The sequence below is a fragment of the Heptranchias perlo genome, chromosome 13 (assembly GCF_035084215.1).
Source record: "Heptranchias perlo isolate sHepPer1 chromosome 13, sHepPer1.hap1, whole genome shotgun sequence".
Classification (NCBI taxonomy): Eukaryota; Metazoa; Chordata; class Chondrichthyes; order Hexanchiformes; family Hexanchidae; genus Heptranchias; species Heptranchias perlo.
In genome coordinates, this window is record NC_090337.1 from 64,968,679 (window position 1) to 64,989,108 (window position 20,430).

General features: G+C 52.1%; 1 protein-coding gene across 2 annotated transcripts in view; it reads left to right on the plus strand.

Annotated features, from left to right (window-relative positions):
- Positions 1-20,430, plus strand: part of LOC137331664 (LIM and senescent cell antigen-like-containing domain protein 2) — a 216,773-nt gene that overhangs the window by 62,381 nt on the left and 133,962 nt on the right. Inside the window, exon 1 of one of the 2 annotated variants that reach the window (XM_067995607.1) lies at positions 2,614-2,843. The exons of the other annotated variant lie outside the window; for it this stretch is intronic. Within the exon in view, the coding sequence (XP_067851708.1) occupies positions 2,629-2,843 (215 nt within the window). The 5' untranslated portion in view covers positions 2,614-2,628. Of the gene's footprint in view, positions 1-2,613; positions 2,844-20,430 lie in introns of those variants that run through there. 2 annotated transcript variants of the gene reach the window in all.

The window sequence follows — 20,430 nt, forward strand, 5'->3', positions numbered from 1 at the left end:
AGAGAGACAGGGTGTGGGGTATGAGAGAGAGAGAGAGACAGGGTGTGGGGTATGAGAGAGAGAGACAGGGTGTGGGGTATGAGAGAGAGAGAGAGACAGGGTGTGGGGAATGAGAGAGAGAGACAGGGTGTGGGGTATGAGAGAGAGAAAGAGAGAGAGGGTGTGGGGAATGAGAGAGAGAGACAGGGTGTGGGGTATGAGAGAGAGAGAGAGGGTGTGGGGAATGAGAGAGAGAGAGAGAGAGAGAGAGACACAGGGTGTGGGTTACGAGAGAGAGAAACTGACAGGGTGTGGGGTACGAGAGAGAGAGAGAGAGTGAGAGACAGGGTGTGGGGCATATGAGAGAGAGAGAGACTGACAGGGTGTGGGGTATGAGAGAGAGAGAGAGACTGGGTGTGGGGTATGAGAGAGAGAGAGACAGGGTGTGGGGTATGAGAGAGAGAGAGACAGGGTGTGGGGTGAGAGAGAGAGACACAGGGTGTGGGGTACGAGAGAGAGAGACTGACAGGGTGTGGGGTCCGAGCGAGAGATAGAGAGAGACAGGGTGTGGGGTACGAGAGAGAGAGACTGACAGGGTGTGGGGTCCGAGCGAGAGAGAGAGAGAGACAGGGTGTGGGATATGAGAGAGAGAGAGAGAGACAGGGTGTGGGGTATGAGAGAGAGAGAGAGACAGACGGTGTGGGGTCAGAGCGAGAGAGAGAGAGACAGACAGGGTGTGGGGTATGAGAGAGAGAGAGAGACAGACAGGGTGTGGGGTACGAGAGAGAGAGACAGACAGACAGGGTGTGGGTATCAGAGCGAGAGAGAGAGAGACAGACAGGGTGTGGGGTATGAGAGAGAGAGAGAGAGACAGACAGGGTGTGGGGTATGAGAGAGAGAGAGAAAAAGAGAGTGAGATACGAAGGAGAGAGAGAGAGACAGGGTGTCGGGTACGAGAGAGAGAGAGAGAGAGTGAGAGACAGGTTGTGGGGTATGAGAGAGAGAGAGACAGGGTGTGGGGTATGAGAGAGAGAGACAGGTTGTGGGGTATGAGAGAGAGAGAGAGAGACAGGTTGTGGGGTATGAGAGAGAGAGACTGACAGGGTGTGGGGTACGAGAGAGAGAGAGAGACAGGGTGTGGGGTATGAGAGAGAGAGACAGGGTGTGGGGTACGAGAGAGAGAGAGAGACAGGGTGTGGGGTACGAGAGAGAGAGAGAGACAGGGTGTGGGGTATGAGAGAGAGAGAGAGAGACAGGGTGTGGGGTATGAGAGAGAGAGAGAGAGAGAGAGAGACAGGGTGTGGGGTATGAGAGAGAGAGAGAGAGACAGGGTGTGGGGTATGAGAGAGAGAGAGAGAGAGAGACGGCATGAGTGATTGGAGAAAGTTACAATGATGGGGTGTGAGTTGTGTCGGAGAGTGTTATAGTGATGGAATGTGGGTGTTTCAGTGAGTGTTGCAGTAAAGGTTGTGAGCGTGTTACAGTGGTGGGGTGTGAGATATGTCGGAGTTTTACAGTGATGGGTGTGAGTGTGTCAGTGTTACAGTGATGGGGGTGTGAGTGTGTCAGTGTTACAGTGATGGGGGTGTGAGTGTGTCAGTGATGGGGGTGTGAGTGTGTCAGTGATGGGGGTGAGTGTGTCAGTGTTGCAGTGATGGGGGTGTTGAGTGTTACAGTGATGGGGGTGTGAGTGTGTCAGTGTTAGTGATCAGGGTGTGAGTGTGTCAGGGAGTGTTCCAGTGATGGGGGTGTGAGTGTATCACATTGTCAGTGATGTTTGCCAGCTTCCCATCACTGTGCACATGTTGCAGTGAGAGATTCATTCACTCTGTGGGTTATTTTCCCCACTGTCCCATTCAGTCAGGACCTCACCTGGTTTTGTACGAAATGCTGCAGGCCCCAGTTTTGGGCCCCAGTCTGTGCTGAGTTTGCTGATCTCAGGTGGGGCCATAATTGTCCTCAGTGCTGAGGAAAAGAAACCAGCCAGAGTTCCTCAGTGCCATCGGATCGCCCCACTGGAAAGTGGGCATGTGTGAGGGGCCGTGACGCCCTCCATGGTCAAATATCTTAAACGAACAGCACTCACTGAAGAATGGCCAAGCGGGTGATTCACTCTGTGGCTGACCATCCCGTTGAGCTGTATCCCAGCAGGAGTCCGAAGCTCGGGGACAGATTGAGGGGAAAAGGAGCTGGGAAGGAGAGTTGAGATGGTGTGTCCCAATCAGTGGGAATGGGCAGGACAAGCTGTGGGACTCCCTGCTGGACAGGACTGCGCGTATGTACCAGAGCATTAGGATGGCCCTTGGCCTCCTCCTGCTCCTGTGGATGTCGTCTGGGACTCTTCCCCCCACCCCAGTAAACTGTGCCTGATTCCCAGTGGGATTGTGTTATTCCTGTCAGGAAGGTGCAGAGAGGAGGATGCCGGAGAGTGGCAGACGAGTCCAGTGTATTTGAGTTCACAACTTTGCTATTGAGAGGGTTTTGCCCGGTTCCTGGAGCTGGACTGAGGAGCCCCCCTTGGACACGGGGCAGCTGTGAAGTGCTTTTCGATCCCTGTGGATGTGTATTTTACACTGGGAAGACCGCAGTGCCTGATCTGGGAAAGGAACTGAGCAGGAAGCCTGACTCGGTGCCTGAGTGAAGCAGGAGATGCTGACGGGGCCTCCTTCCCATTGTGCTCCGGTCCCCACCCAATCCCCTCTCTCAACCAGAGCGGTTGAACCACCAGGGCGGATTCTCAGCATGTCTGCCGTGAGGCTTCGGGAGCTGGCTTCATCTCAACTGTACCAGCGCCGGTATGAGCGGAACAGCGGGGTGCTGGACCTCTGGCAGGGCAGGGCCGAGTCCAGGACCAAGAGACCAGGGTAGGTGTCGGCTTGTCACCTCTGAAAGTCTGTAACAGGGCAAAGAAAGTGCTCCTCACCAGACAGGAAACAAACTGTTTGTTCGAGCTGTTAGCATCATTGAGGGCACAATAAAGAGACACAGTTTCCCCAGTCTCACCCGTCACACTGTGCAGACCATTCATTCTCCATCCCCTCCTGCAATTTGCTCATTTGCAGTTGATTATTTTTTTTCCTTCAAATGCAAATGCAGTGAATTAATTAGCAGCAAATATTCCGTCCTTGCTTGCCCCAGAACAGAGGGGTCCAAGCTGAGGCCTCCGGGCAGCTGCCAAACCCTGGTGATGTTACTCCCTCAAAGCTCGGGCAGCTTGATCCTGTTTGCACTGATATTTCTGGCTCGCTCGCTCGGTGATCCTGTTTTGAATTTCGTGGGCCTGGAGATTTGGAAAGGGCTGTTCTCAGTGCAGTTGCCTCATTGGTGGATAAATCCTAAGTCAGTAACACTGAGATCAGCAAACTGAGATATGTGGGAATTAATGGAGGCCGGGACAAACTGTATACGTTTCCCCTCGGCCCCATGTTAGACACTGTGGCCCAAAAAGTTTGTTCATCCCTGGTCTGATGTGTAAATTTAGCACCTAGTGTAATGCTAAACCAGACAGACTGGAAGGTCCCAGGTTCAAGTCCTGCTCTGCGATCAGTCAGCTGATCTCAGTCAGGGCAGCAGCTGGGAGGCTACAATTGGACTCAGTGCCTCTGGGCTGGTGGTGGTGGTGGTGGTGGTGGTGGGCATTGGTCAGCTCAGGGCCTCCCTTCCTGAGTTGTTTTCCATTGACTGCTGGAAAGTGCATGTATCTGTGTGCATGTCGGGTGGCAACAGTGGCTGTAATGCTTCCCATAGTCGAATAGTCTGTCGCCATTCACTGCCTAGACTTTCTCAAAAACAATGGATCAGGTACCAGTGAGGATAAACACCATCACAAATAATGAGGGGGGTTTAAATATCGCAATACAGTGCACGAATTATTCCTATTAGGGAATCTGATATTAGGGATATTCCCTGAACTGTACACCCTGAATAGATCCCCATAACTTACCAAGTGTAGGAATGAGATCTAGTGAACTTACTGTAGGAATGGGATCCCCTGAACTTATCCATTGTAGGAATGGGATCCCCTGAACTTACCCAATTATAGGAATGGGATCCCTTGAACTTACCCAATTATAGGAATGGGATCCCCTGAACTTACCCAATTATAGGAATGGGATTCCCCGAACTTACCCAATTATAGGAATGGGATCCCCTGAAGTTACCCAATTATAGGAATGGGATTCCCCGAACTTACCCAATTATAGGAATGGGATTCCCCGAACTTACCCAATTATAGGAATGGGATTCCCCTGAACTTACCCAATTATAGGAATGGGATCCCTTGAACTTACCCAATTATAGGAATGGGATTCCCCGAACTTACCCAATTATAGGAATGGAATCCCCTGAACTTACCCAATTATAGGAATGGGATCCCCCGAACTTACCCAATTATAGGAATGGGATTCCCCGAACTTACCCAATTATAGGAATGGGATCCCCTGAACGTACCCAATTATAGGAATGGGATCCCCTGAACGTACCCAATTGTAGGAATGGGATCCCCATAACTTACCCAATTATAGGAATGGGATCCCCTGAACTTACTCACTGTAGGATTGGGATCCTCTGAACTTAATGTAGGAACAGGATCCCCTGAACTGACTCACTGTAGGAACAGGATCCCCTGAACTGACTGACTGTAGGAACGGGATCCTCTGAGCTTACTCAATGTAGGAACAGGATCCCCAGAACTTAATGTAGGAATGGGGTCCTCTGAACTCACTACAGGATTGGGATCCCCATAACGTACCAATTATAAGAATGGGATCCCCTGAACTTAATATTAGAATGTGATCCAATGAAATATCCAATGTAGGAATGGGATCCCCTGAACTTGCTGAAGGAAAGGGATCCCCTGAACACACCAATAATAGGAATGGGATCCACTGAATTTACCCAGTGTAAAAGGATTCCCTGAACTTACTCACTGTAGGAATGGAATCCCCATAACTTACCCAGTATAGGAATGGGATCCATTGAACTTAACGTAGGAACGTGATTCCTTGATCCCCAAAACCTACCAATTATACGAATGGGAAACCCTGAAATTACCCACTGTAGGAATGGGATCAGTTGAAGATACCATATATTGGAATGGGATCCACTGAGCATACTCACTGTAGGAACAGGATCCCCTGAACTGACTCACTGTAGGAACAGGATCCCCTGAACTGACTCACTGTAGGGACGGGATCCCCCGACCTGACTCACTGTAGGGACGGGATCCCCCGACCTGACTCACTGTAGGGACGGGATCCCCCGACCTGACTCACTGTAGGGACGGGATCCCCCGACCTGACTCACTGCAGGGACGGGATCCCCCGACCTGACTCACTGCAGGGACGGGATCCCCCGACCTGACTCACTGCAGGGACGGGATCCCCCGACCTGACTCCCTGCAGGGACGGGATCCCCCGACCTGACTCCCTGCAGGGACGGGATCCCCCGACCTGACTCCCTGCAGGGACGGGATCCCCCGACCTGACTCCCTGCAGGGACGGGATCCCCCGACCTGACTCCCTGCAGGGACGGGATCCCCCGACCTGACTCCCTGCAGGGACGGGATCCCCCGACCTGACTCCCTGCAGGGACGGGATCCCCCGACCTGACTCCCTGCAGGGACGGGATCCCCCGACCTGACTCCCTGCAGGGACGGGATCCCCCGACCTGACTCCCTGCAGGGACGGGATCCCCCGACCTGACTCCCTGCAGGGACGGGATCCCCCGACCTGACTCCCTGCAGGGACGGGATCCCCCGACCTGACTCCCTGCAGGGACGGGATCCCCCGACCTGACTCCCTGCAGGGACGGGATCCCCCGACCTGACTCCCTGCAGGGACGGGATCCCCCGACCTGACTCCCTGCAGGGACGGGATCCCCCGACCTGACTCCCTGCAGGGACGGGATCCCCCGACCTGACTCCCTGCAGGGACGGGATCCCCCGACCTGACTCCCTGCAGGGACGGGATCCCCCGACCTGACTCCCTGCAGGGACGGGATCCCCCGACCTGACTCCCTGCAGGGACGGGATCCCCCGACCTGACTCCCTGCAGGGACGGGATCCCCCGACCTGACTCCCTGCAGGGACGGGATCCCCCGACCTGACTCCCTGCAGGGACGGGATCCCCCGACCTGACTCCCTGCAGGGACGGGATCCCCCGACCTGACTCCCTGCAGGGACGGGATCCCCCGACCTGACTCCCTGCAGGGACGGGATCCCCCGACCTGACTCACTGCAGGGACGGGATCCCCCGACCTGACTCACTGCAGGGACGGGATCCCCCGACCTGACTCACTGCAGGGACGGGATCCCCGACCTGACTCACTGCAGGGACGGGATCCCCCGACCTGTCTCACTGCAGGGACGGGATCCCCCGACCTGTCTCACTGCAGGGACGGGATCCCCCGACCTGACTCACTGCCGGAACGGGATCCCCCGAACTGACTAACCTTGAATGGGTTCTCCATAAACATACCCACTGTAGGAATAGAATCCCCTGTACTTTAGGATTGGGATCCACTGAACTTACTATTGGAATCTTCAACGGATCCCATTCCTTTTATTAGAATGGGAACCATCAAACTTACCCAATGTAGGAAAAGGATCCTCTGAACTTAAACAATGTAGGAATGGGATTCCCTCAACATATTCACCGAATGAATGTGATCCCCTGAACTTACCCAATGTAGGAATAGGATCCCCCGAACTTACCCAATTATGGGAGCGGGACCCCCCGAACTTACCCAATTATGGGAGCGGGACCCCCCTGAACTTACCCAATTATGGGAGCGGGACTCCCCGAACTTACCCAATTATGGGAGCGGGACCCCCCGAACTTACCCAATTATGGGAGCGGGACCCCCCTGAACTTACCCAATTATGGGAGCGGGACTCCCCGAACTTACCCAATTATGGGAGCGGGACCCCCCGAACTTACCCAATTATGGGAGCGGGACTCCCCGAACTTACCCAATTATGGGAGCGGGACCCCCCTGAACTTACCCAATTATGGGAGCGGGACTCCCCGAACTTACCCAATTATGGGAGCGGGACCCCCCGAACTTACCCAATTATGGGAGCGGGACCCCCCTGAACTTACCCAATTATGGGAGCGGGACCCCCCGAACTTACCCAATTATGGGAGCGGGACCCCCCCGAACTTACCCAATTATGGGAGCGGGACCACCCGAACTTACCCAATTATGGGAGCGGGACTCCCCGAACTTACCCAATTATGGGAGCGGGACCCCCCTGAACTTACCCAATTATGGGAGCGGGACTCCCCGAACTTACCCAATTATGGGAGCGGGACCCCCCGAACTTACCCAATTATGGGAGCGGGACCCCCTGAACTTACCCAATTATGGGAGCGGAACCCCCCAAACTTACTCAAAGTAGGAATGGGATCCCTGAACTTACCCAATTATGGTAATGGGATCCCTGAACTTACTCACTGTAGGATTTCGATCCCCAGAACTTACTGTAGGAATCTGATCCGTTGAACTTACTAATTATAGGAATGGGATCCCCTGAATGGGATCCCCTGTAGGAATGGATCCATTGAAGATACCATTTATTAGAATGTGATCCATCAAACTTACCCAATGTAGGACATGGATCCCCTGAACATGCTCACTGAGAGAATGGGATCCCCTGAATTTACCATTAATTGGAATGGGATGCACTGAACTTTATGTAGGAATGGGATCTGCTGAACTTACTGAAGGAACCGGATCCCTCAACTTACTCACGGAAGGAAAGGATCCCCTCACCTTATCCAATGAAGGAAAATTATTCCCTGAACTTACCCACTGTGAATGGGATCCACAAAACTTACCCACTGTAGGAATGGGATCCCCTAAACTTAACCAGTGTAGGAATAGGAACCACTGAATTTAACCACTGTAGGAATGGGATCCTCTCAACTTAATAAAGGAATGGGATCCACTGAACTTACCCAGTGTAAGAGTGGTTTCCCCTGAAGTTACCCACTGTAGGAACCGGATCCCCTGAACTTACTCAATGTAGAAACAGGATCCCCTGAACTTAGTGTAGTATTGGGATCCCCTTATCTGACTCACTGTAGGAATGGGATCCCCTGAACTTAGCAGTTATAGGAATGGGATCCACTGAACTAACCCAATGTAAGAAAGGATCCCCTGAACTTTGGGAACTAGGAATGGGATCCCCATAACTTACCCATTATAGGAACAGGATCCCCTGAACTTTGTGGGAATGCGCTCTCTTGAACTTAATATAGAAATGGGATCCGTTGAACATACCAATTATAGGAAAGGAATCCCCTGAACTTACTTATTGTAGGAATGCGATCCTCTGAACTTAATGTAGGAATGAGATCCCTGGCCTTACCCAAGGTGGGAAAAGGATTCTCTGAACTTACCCACAGTGAATGGGATCCCCTGAACTTACTGTAGGAATGGGATCCCCTGAACTTACTGTAGGAATGGGATCCCCTGAACTTACTGTAGGAATGGGATCCCCTGAACTTACTGTAGGAATGGGATCCCCTGAACTTACCCATTGTAAAAATGTAAGGAGTCTTACAACACCAGGTTATAGTCCAACAGCTTTATTTGAAATCACAAGCTTTCGGAGCTTTGCTCCTTCATCAGGTGAGCTTGTGATTTCAAATAAAGCTGTTGGACTATAACCTGGTGTTGTGCGACTCCTTACATTTGTCCACCCCAGTCCATCACCGGCATCTCCACATCATCTTACCCACTGTAGGATTGGAATCCCCTGAACTTACTGTAGGGATGGGGTTCCCTGAACTTACCAATTATAGGAATGGGATTCCCTGAACTTACCAATTATAGGAATGGAATCCCCTGAACTTACCAATTATAGGAATGGGGTTCCCTGAACTTACCAATTACAGGAATGGGATCCCCTGAACTTACCAATTATAGGAATGGGATTCCCTGAACTTACCAATTATAGGAATGGAATCCCCTGAACTTACCAAATATAGGAATGGGATCCCCTGAACTTACTAATTATAGGAATGGGATCCCCTGAACTTACCAAATATAGGAATGGGATCCCCTGAACTTACCAATTATAGGAATGGGATCCCCTGAACTTACCAATTATAGGAATGGGATCCCCTGAACTTACCAATTATAGGAATGGGATCCCCTGAACTTACCAATTATAGGAATGGAATCCCCTGAACTTACCAATTATAGGAATGGGGTTGCCTGAACTTACCAATTATAGGAATGGGATCCCCTGAACTTACCAATTATAGGAATGGGATCCCCTGAACTTACTGACTGTAGGATTGGGATCCCCTGACCTTCCCCAATGTAGGAAAACGATTTCCTGAACTTACCCACTGTAGGAAAGGGATCCGTTGAAGATACCATTTATTGCGATCTGTCTCACTGAAAGAACGAGTTCCCCTGAACTTACCCAATATAGCAACCCCCTGAGCTTACTCACTGTAGGAACGGGATCTTCTCAACTGACCCAATGCAGGATTGTGATTCCATGAACTGACTCATTGTAGGAACGGGATCCCCTGAACCGACTCGCTGTAGGAACGGGATCCCCTGAACCGTCTCACTGTAGGAACGGGATCCCATGAACCGTCTCACTGTAGGAACGGGATCCCCTGAACCGTCTCACTGTAGGAACGGGATCCCCTGAACCGTCTCACTGCAGGAACGGGATCCCCTGAACCGACTCGCTGTAGGAACAGGATCCCCTGAACCGTCTCACTGTAGGAACGGGATCCCCTGAACCGTCTCACTGTAGGAACGGGATCCCCTGAACCGTCTCACTGTAGGAACGGGATCCCCTGAACCGTCTCACTGTAGGAACGGGATCCCCTGAACCGACTCACTGTAGGAACGGGATCCCCTGAACCGTCTCACTGTAGGAACGGGATCCCCTGAACCGTCTCACTGTAGGAACGGGATCCCCTGAACCGTCTCACTGTGGGAACGGGATCCCCTGAACCGTCTCACTGTAGGAACGGGATCCCCTGAACCGTCTCACTGTAGGAACGGGATCCCCTGAACCGTCTCACTGTAGGAACGGGATCCCCTGAACCGTCTCACTGGAGGGACGGGATCCCCTGAACCGACTCACTGGAGGGACGGGATCCCCGAACCGACTCACTGTAGGGACGGGATCCCCCGACCTGACTCACTGCAGGGACGGGATCCCCCGACCTGACTCACTGCAGGGACGGGATCCCCCGACCTGACTCACTGCAGGGACGGGATCCCCCGACCTGACTCACTGCAGGGACGGGATCCCCCGACCTGACTCACTGCAGGGACGGGATCCCCCGACCTGACTCACTGCAGGGACTGGATCCCCCGACCTGACTCACTGCAGGGGCGGGATCCCCCGACCTGACTCACTGCAGGGACGGGATCCCCCGACCTGACTCACTGCAGGGACGGGATCCCCCGACCTGACTCACTGCAGGGACGGGATCCCCCGACCTGACTCACTGCAGGGACGGGATCCCCCGACCTGACTCACTGCAGGGACGGGATCCCCCGACCTGACTCACTGCAGGGACGGGATCCCCCGACCTGACTCACTGCAGGGACGGGATCCCCCGACCTGACTCACTGCAGGGACGGGATCCCCCGACCTGACTCACTGCAGGGACGGGATCCCCCGACCTGACTCACTGCAGGGGCGGGATCCCCCGACCTGACTCACTGCAGGGGCGGGATCCCCCGACCTGACTCACTGCAGGGGCGGGATCCCCCGACCTGACTCACTGCAGGGACGGGATCCCCCGACCTGACTCACTGCAGGGACGGGATCCCCCGACCTGACTCACTGCAGGGACGGGATCCCCCGACCTGACTCACTGCAGGGACGGGATCCCCCGACCTGACTCACTGCAGGGACGGGATCCCCCGACCTGACTCACTGCAGGGACGGGATCCCCCGAACTGACTCACTGCAGGGACGGGATCCCCCGAACTGACTCACTGCAGGGACGGGATCCCCCGAACTGACTCACTGCAGGGACGGGATCCCCCGAACTGACTAACCTTGAATGGGTTCTCCATAAACTTACCCACTGTAGGAATAGAATCCCCTGTACTTTAGGATTGGGATCCACTGAACTTACTATTGGAATCTTCAACGGATCCCATTCCTTTTATTAGAATGGGAACCATCAAACTTACCCAATGTAGGAATAGGATCCCCCGAACTTACCCAATTATGGGAGCGGGACTCCCCGAACTTATCCACTGTGAACTGGATCCACAAAACTTACCCACTGAAGGAATGCGATCCTCTGAACTTACCCAATTATGGGAATAGGATCCCCTGAACTTACCCAATTATAGGAATGGGTTCCCCGAACTTACCCAATTATAGGAATAGGATCCCTGAACTTACCCAATTATAGGAATGGGATTCCCCGAACTTACCCAATTATGGGAATGGGTTCCCCTGAACTTACCCAATTATAGGAATGGGATCCCCTGAACTTACCCAATTATAGGAATGGGATCCCCTGAACTTACCCAATTATAGGAATGGAATCCCCTGAACTTACCCAATTATGGGAATAGGATCCCCTGAACTTACCCAATTATGGGAATGGGATCCCCTGAACTTACCCAATTATAGGAATGGAATCCCCTGAACTTACCCAATTATGGGAATAGGATCCCCTGAACTTACCCAATTATAGGAATGGGATTCCCCGAACTTACCCAATTATAGGAATGGGATCCCCTGAACTTACCCAATTATGGGAATGGGATCCCCTGAACTTACCCAATTATGGGAATGGGATCCCCTGAACTTACCCAATTATAGGAATGGGATCCCCTGAACTTACCCAATTATGGGAATGGGATCCCCTGAACTTACCCAATTATGGGAATAGGATCCCCTGAACTTACCCAATTATAGGAATGGAATCCCCTGAACTTACCCAATTATGGGAATGGGATCCCCTGAACTTACCCAATTATGGGAATGGGATCCCCTGAACTTACCCAATTATAGGAATGGAATCCCCTGAACTTACCCAATTATGGGAATAGGATCCCCTGAACTTACCCAATTATAGGAATGGGATTCCCCGAACTTACCCAATTATGGGAATAGGATCCCCTGAACTTACCCAATTATGGGAATAGGATCCCCTGAACTTACCCAATTATAGGAATGGGATTCCCCGACCTTACCCAATTATGGGAATAGGATCCCTTGAACTTACCCAATTATAGGAATGGAATCCCCTGAACTTACCCAATTATGGGAATAGGATCCCTGAACTTACCCAATTATGGGAATGGAATCCCCTGAACTTACCCAATTATGGGAATGGGTTCCCCTGAACTTACCCAATTATGGGAATGGGATCCCTGAACTTACCCAATTATGGGAATGGAATCCCCTGAACTTACCCAATTATAGGAATGGGATCCCCTGAACTTACCCAATTATAGGAATGGGATCCCCTGAACTTACCCAATTATGGGAATAGGATCCCCTGAACTTACCCAATTATAGGAATGGAATCCCCTGAACTTACCCAATTATAGGAATGGGATCCCCTGAACTTACCCAATTATAGGAATGGGATCCCCTGAACTTACCCAATTATGGGAATGGGTTCCCCTGAACTTACCCAATTATGGGAATGGGATCCCTGAACTTACCCAATTATAGGAATGGGATCCCCTGAACTTACCCAATTATAGGAATGGGATCCCCTGAACTTACCCAATTATGGGAATGGGTTCCCCTGAACTTACCCAATTATGGGAATAGGATCCCCTGAACTTACCCAATTATAGGAATGGAATCCCCTGAACTTACCCAATTATGGGAATAGGATCCCCTGAACTTACCCAATTATAGGAATGGAATCCCCTGAACTTACCCAATTATGGGAATAGGATCCCCTGAACTTACCCAATTATAGGAATGGAATCCCCTGAACTTACCCAATTATGGGAATGGGATCCCCTGAACTTACCCAATTATGGGAATAGGATCCCCTGAACTTACCCAATTATAGGAATGGAATCCCCTGAACTTACCCAATTATGGGAATAGGATCCCCTGAACTTACCCAATTATAGGAATGGAATCCCCTGAACTTACCCAATTATGGGAATAGGATCCCCTGAACTTACCCAATTATAGGAATGGAATCCCCTGAACTTACCCAATTATGGGAATGGGATCCCTGAACTTACCCAATTATAGGAATGGGATCCCCTGAACTTACCCAATTATAGGAATGGGATCCCCTGAACTTACCCAATTATGGGAATGGGTTCCCCTGAACTTACCCAATTATGGGAATAGGATCCCCTGAACTTACCCAATTATGGGAATGGGATCCCCTGAACTTACCCAATTATGGGAATAGGATCCCCTGAACTTACCCAATTATAGGAATGGAATCCCCTGAACTTACCCAATTATGGGAATAGGATCCCCTGAACTTACCCAATTATAGGAATGGAATCCCCTGAACTTACCCAATTATGGGAATAGGATCCCCTGAACTTACCCAATTATAGGAATGGAATCCCCTGAACTTACCCAATTATGGGAATGGGATCCCTGAACTTACCCAATTATAGGAATGGGATCCCCTGAACTTACCCAATTATAGGAATGGAATCCCCTGAACTTACCCAATTATGGGAATGGGATCCCCTGAACTTACCCAATTATGGGAATAGGATCCCCTGAACTTACCCAATTATAGGAATGGAATCCCCTGAACTTACCCAATTATGGGAATAGGATCCCCTGAACTTACCCAATTATAGGACTGGAATCCCCTGAACTTACCCAATTATGGGAATAGGATCCCCTGAACTTACCCAATTATAGGAATGGAATCCCCTGAACTTACCCAATTATGGGAATGGGATCCCTGAACTTACCCAATTATAGGAATGGGATCCCCTGAACTTACCCAATTATAGGAATGGGATCCCCTGAACTTACCCAATTATGGGAATGGGTTCCCCTGAACTTACCCAATTATGGGAATAGGATCCCCTGAACTTACCCAATTATAGGAATGGGATCCCCTGAACTTACCCAATTATGGGAATGGGTTCCCCTGAACTTACTCACTGTAGGATTTCGATCCCCAGAACTTACTGTAGGAATCTGATCCATTGAACTTACTAATTATAGGAATGGGATCCCCTGTATGGGATCCCCTGTAGGAATGGATCCATTGAAGATACCATTTATTAGAATGTTATCCATCAAACTTACCCAATGTAGGACATGGATCCCCTGAACATGCTCACTGAGAGAATGGGATCCCCTGAATTTACCATTAATTGGAATGGGATGCACTGAACTTTATGTAGGAATGGGATCTGCTGAACTTACTGAAGGAACCGGATCCCTCAACTTACTCACGGAAGGAAAGGATCCCCTCACCTTATCCAATGAAGGAAAATTATTCCCTGAACTTACCCACTGTGAATGGGATCCACAAAACTTACCCACTGTAGGAATGGGATCCCCTAAACTTAACCAGTGTAGGAATAGGAACCACTGAATTTAACCACTGTAGGAATGGGATCCTCTCAACTTAATAAAGGAATGGGATCCACTGAACTTACCCAGTGTAAGAGTGGTTTCCCCTGAAGTTACCCACTGTAGGAACCGGATCCCCTGAACTTACTCAATGTAGAAACAGGATCCCCTGAACTTAGTGTAGTATTGGGATCCCCTTATCTGACTCACTGTAGGAATGGGATCCCCTGAACTTAGCAGTTATAGGAATGGGATCCACTGAACTAACCCAATGTAAGAAAGGATCCCCTGAACTTTGGGAACTAGGAATGGGATCCCCATAACTTACCCATTATAGGAACAGGATCCCCTGAACTTTGTGGGAATGCGCTCTCTTGAACTTAATATAGAAATGGGATCCGTTGAACATACCAATTATAGGAAAGGAATCCCCTGAACTTACTTATTGTAGGAATGCGATCCTCTGAACTTAATGTAGGAATGAGATCCCTGGCCTTACCCAAGGTGGGAAAAGGATTCTCTGAACTTACCCACGTTGAATGGGATCCCCTGAACTTACTGTAGGAATGGGATCCCCTGAACTTACTGTAGGAATGGGATCCCCTGAACTTACTGTAGGAATGGGATCCCCTGAACTTACCCATTGTAAAAATGTAAGGAGTCGCACAACACCAGGTTATAGTCCAACAGCTTTATTTGAAATCACAAGCTTTCGGAGCTTTGCTCTTTCATCAGGTGAGCTTGTGATTTCAAATAAAGCTGTTGGACTATAACCTGGTGTTGTGCGACTCCTTACATTTGTCCACCCCAGTCCATCACCGGCATCTCCACATCACCTTACCCACTGTAGGATTGGAATCCCCTGAAATTACTGTAGGGATGGGGTTCCCTGAACTTACCAATTATAGGAATGGGGTTCCCTGAACTTACCAATTATAGGAATGGGATCCCCTGGACTTACTCACTGTAGGATTGGGATCCCCTGACCTTCCCCAATGTAGGAAAACGATTTCCTGAACTTACCCACTGTTGGAAAGGGATCCGTTGAAGATACCATTTATTGCGATCTGTCTCACTGAAAGAACGAGTTCCCCTGAACTTACCCAATATAGCAACCCCCTGAGCTTACTCACTGTAGGAACGGGATCTTCTGAACTTACCCAATGCAGGATTGTGATTCCATGAACCGTCTCACTGTAGGAAAGCGATCCCCTGAACCGACTCGCTGTAGGAACAGGATCCCCTGAACCGTCTCACTGTAGGAACGGGATCCCCTGAACCGACTCATTGTAGGAACGGGATCCCCTGACCGTCTCACTGTAGGAACGGGATCCCCTGAACCGACTCAATGTAGGAACAGGATCCCCTGAACCGTCTCACTGCAGGAACGGGATCCCCTGAACCGTCTCACTTTAGGAAGGGGATCCCCTGAACCGTCTCACTGTCGGAACGGGATCCCCTGAACCGTCTCACTGTAGGAACAGGATCCCCTGAACCGTCTCACTGCAGGAACGGGATCCCCTGAACCGTCTCACTGCAGGAACGGGATCCCCTGAACCGTCTCACTGTAGGAACGGGATCCCCTGAACCGTCTCACTTTAGGAAGGGGATCCCCTGAACTGACTCGTTGTAGGAACAGGATCCCCTGAACCGACTCGCTGTAGGAACAGGATCCCCTGAACCGTCTCACTTTAGGAACGGGATCCCCTGAACCGTCTCACTTTAGGAACGGGATCCCCTGAACCGTCTCACTGTAGGAACGGGATCCCCTGAACCGACTCACTGTAGGATTGGGATCCCCTGAACCGACTCACTGTAGGAACGGGATCCCCTGAACTGACTCACTGTAGAAACGGGATCCCCTGAACCGTCTCACTGTAGAAACGGGATCCCCTGAACCGTCTCACTGTAGGAACAGGATCCCCTGAACCGACTCACTGCAGGAACGGGATCCCCTGAACCGACTCACTGTAGGAACAGGATCCCCTGAACCGTCTCACTGTCGGAACGGGATCCCCTGAACCGTCTCACTGCAGGAACGGGATCCCCTGAACCGTCTCACTGTAGGAACGGGATCCCCTGAACCGTCTCACTGTAGGAACGGGATCCCCTGAACCGACTCACTGCAGGAACATGATCCCCTGAACCGTCTCACTGTAGGAACAGGATCCCCTGAACCGTCTCACTGTAGGAACGGGATCCCCTGAACCGACTCACTGCAGGAACATGATCCCCTGAACCGACTCACTGCAGGAACGGGATCAACTGAACCGACTCGCTGTAGGAACAGGATCCCCTGAACCGACTCACTGCAGGAACATGATCCCCTGAACCGTCTCACTGTAGGAACGGGATCCCCTGAACCGACTCGCTGTAGGAACAGGATCCCCTGAACCGTCTCACTGTAGGAACGGGATCCCCTGAACCGTCTCACTGTAGGAACGGGATCCCCTGAACCGACTCGCTGTAGGAACATGATCCCCTGAACCGTCTCACTGTAGGAACGGGATCCCCTGAACCGTCTCACTGTAGGAACGGGATCCCCTGAACCGTCTCACTGTAGGAACGGGATCCCCTGAACCGTCTCACTGTAGGAACGGGATCCCCTGAACCGACTCACTCTAGGAACGGGATCCCCTGAACCGACTCACTCTAGGAACGGGATCCCCTGAACCGACTCGCTGTAGGAACAGGATCCCCTGAACCGTCTCACTGTAGGAACGGGATCCCCTGAACCGACTCACTGTAGGAACGGGATCCCCTGAACCGACTCACTGTAGGAACGGGATCCCCTGAACCGACTCACTGTAGGAACGGGATCCCCTGAACCGACTCACTGTAGGAACGGGATCCCCTGAACCGACTCACGGTAGGAACGGGATCCCCTGAACCGTCTCACTGTCGGAACGGGATCCCCTGAACCGTCTCACTGTAGGAACGGGATCCCCTGAACCGTCTCACTGTAGGAACGGGATCCCCTGAACCGTCTCACTGAAGGAACGGGATCCCCTGAACCGACTCGCTGTAGGAACAGGATCCCCTGAACCGTCTCACTGTAGGAACAGGATCCCCTGAACCGTCTCACTGTAGGAACGGGATCCCCTGAACCGTCTCGCTGTAGGAACGGGATCCCCTGAACCGACTCGCTGTAGGAACATGATCCCCTGAACCGTCTCACTGTAGGAACGGGATCCCCTGAACCGTCTCACTGTAGGAACGGGATCCCCTGAACCGTCTCACTGTAGGAACGGGATCCCCTGAACCGTCTCACTGTAGGAACGGGATCCCCTGACCGTCTCACTGTAGGAACGGGATCCCCTGACCGTCTCACTGTCGGAACGGGATCCCCTGAACCGTCTCACTGTAGGAACGGGATCCCCTGAACTGACTCACTGTCGGAACGGGATCCCATGAACCATCTCACTGTCGGAACGGGATCCCCTGAACTGACTCACTGTAGGAACGGGATCCCATGAACCATCTCACTGTAGGAACGGGATCCCATGAACCATCTCACTGTAGGAACGGGATCCCCTGAACTGACTCACTGTAGGAACGGGATCCCATGAACCATCTCACTGTAGGAACGGGATCCCCTGAACCGTCTCACTGTAGGAACATGATCCCCTGAACCGTCTCACTGTAGGAACAGGATCCCCTGAACCGACTCACTGTAGGAACGGGATCCCCTGAACCGTCTCACTGTAGGAACAGGATCCCCTGAACTGACTCACTGTAGGAACATGATCCCCTGAACCGTCTCACTTTAGGAACAGGATCCCCTGAACCATCTCACTGTAGGAACGGGATCCCCTGAACCGACTCACTGTAGGAACGGGATCCCCTGAACCGACTCACTGTAGGATTGGGATCCCCTGAACCGACTCACTGTAGGAACGGGATCCCCTGAACCGACTCACTGTAGGAACATGATCCCCTGAACCGTCTCACTGTAGGAACATGATCCCCTGAACCGTCTCACTGTAGGAACAGGATCCCCTGAACCGACTCACTGTAGGAACGGGATCCCCTGAACCGACTCACTGTAGGAACGGGATCCCCTGAACCGACTCATTGTAGGATTGGGATCCCCTGAACCGTCTCACTGTAGGAACAGGATCCCCTGAACCATCTCACTGTAGGAACGGGATCCCCTGAACCGACTCACTGTAGGAACGGGATCCCCTGAACCGACTCACTGTAGGATTGGGATCCCCTGAACCGACTCACTGTAGGAACGGGATCCCCTGAACCGACTCACTGTAGGAACATGATCCCCTGAACCGTCTCACTGTAGGAACAGGATCCCCTGAACCGACTCACTGTAGGAACGGGATCCCCTGAACCGACTCACTGTAGGAACGGGATCCCCTGAACCGTCTCACTGTAGGAACAGGATCCCCTGAACCGTCTCACTGTAGGAACGGGATCCCCTGAACCGTCTCACTGTAGGAACAGGATCCCCTGAACCGACTCACTGTAGGAACGGGATCCCCTGAACCGACTCGCTGTAGGAACAGGATCCCCTGAACCGTCTCACTGCAGGAACATGATCCCCTGAACCGTCTCACTGTAGGAACGGGATCCCCTGAACCGACTCACTGTAGGAACGGGATCCCCTGAACCGACTCACTGTAGGAACGGGATCCCCTGAACTGACTCACTGTAGGAACGGGATCCCCTGAAGCATCTCACTGTAGAAACGGGATCCCCTGAATCGTCTCACTGCAGGAACGGGATCCCCTGAACCGACTCACTGTAGGAACAGGATCCCCTGAACCGACTCACTGCAGGAACAGGATCCCCTGAACCGTCTCACTGTAGGAACGGGATCCCCTGAACCGACTCACTGTAGGAACGGGATCCCCTGAACCGACTCACTGTAGGAACGGGATCCCCTGATCCGTCTCACTGTAGGAACGGAACCCCTGAACCGTCTCACTGTAGGAACATGATCCCCTGAACCGACTCACTGTAGGAACATGATCCCCTGAACCGTCTCACTGTAGGAACAGGATCCCCTGAACCGACTCACTGTAGGAACGGGATCCCCTGAACCGACTCACTGTAGGAACGGGATCCCCTGAACCGACTCATTGTAGGATTGGGATCCCCTGAACCGTCTCACTGTAGGAACGGGATCCCCTGAACCGACTCACTGTAGGAACGGGATCCCCTGAACCGACTCATTGTAGGATTGGGATCCCCTGAACCGTCTCACTGTAGGAACGGGATCCCCTGAACCGACTCACTGTAGGAACGGGATTCCCTGAACCGTCTCACTGCAGGAACGGGATCCCCTGAACCGACTCACTGTAGGAACGGGATCCCCTGAACCGTCTCACTGTAGGAACGGGATCCCCTGAACCGTCTCACTACAGGAACGGGATCCCCTGAACCGACTCACTGTAGGAACGGGATCCCCTGAACCGTCTCACTGTAGGAACGTGATCCCCTGAACCGTCTCACTGCAGGAACGGGATCCCCTGAACCGTCTCACTGTAGGAACGGGATCCCCTGAACCGTCTCACTGTAGGAACGGGATCCCCTGAACCGACTCACTGTAGGAACGGGATCCCCTGAACCGTCTCACTGTAGGAACGGGATCCCCTGAACCGACTCACTGTAGGAACGGGATCCCCTGAACCGACTCACTGTAGGAACGGGATCCCCTGAACCGTCTCACTGTAGGAACGTGATCCCCTGAACCGTCTCACTGTAGGAACGGGATCCCCTGAACCGTCTCACTGTAGGAACGGGATCCCCTGAACCGTCTCACTGTAGGAACGGGATCCCCTGAACCGTCTCACTGTAGGAACGGGATCCCCTGAACCGACTCACTGTAGGAACAGGATCCCCTGAACCGTCTCACTGGAGGAACGGGATCCCCGAGAACCGTCTCACTGTGGGAACGG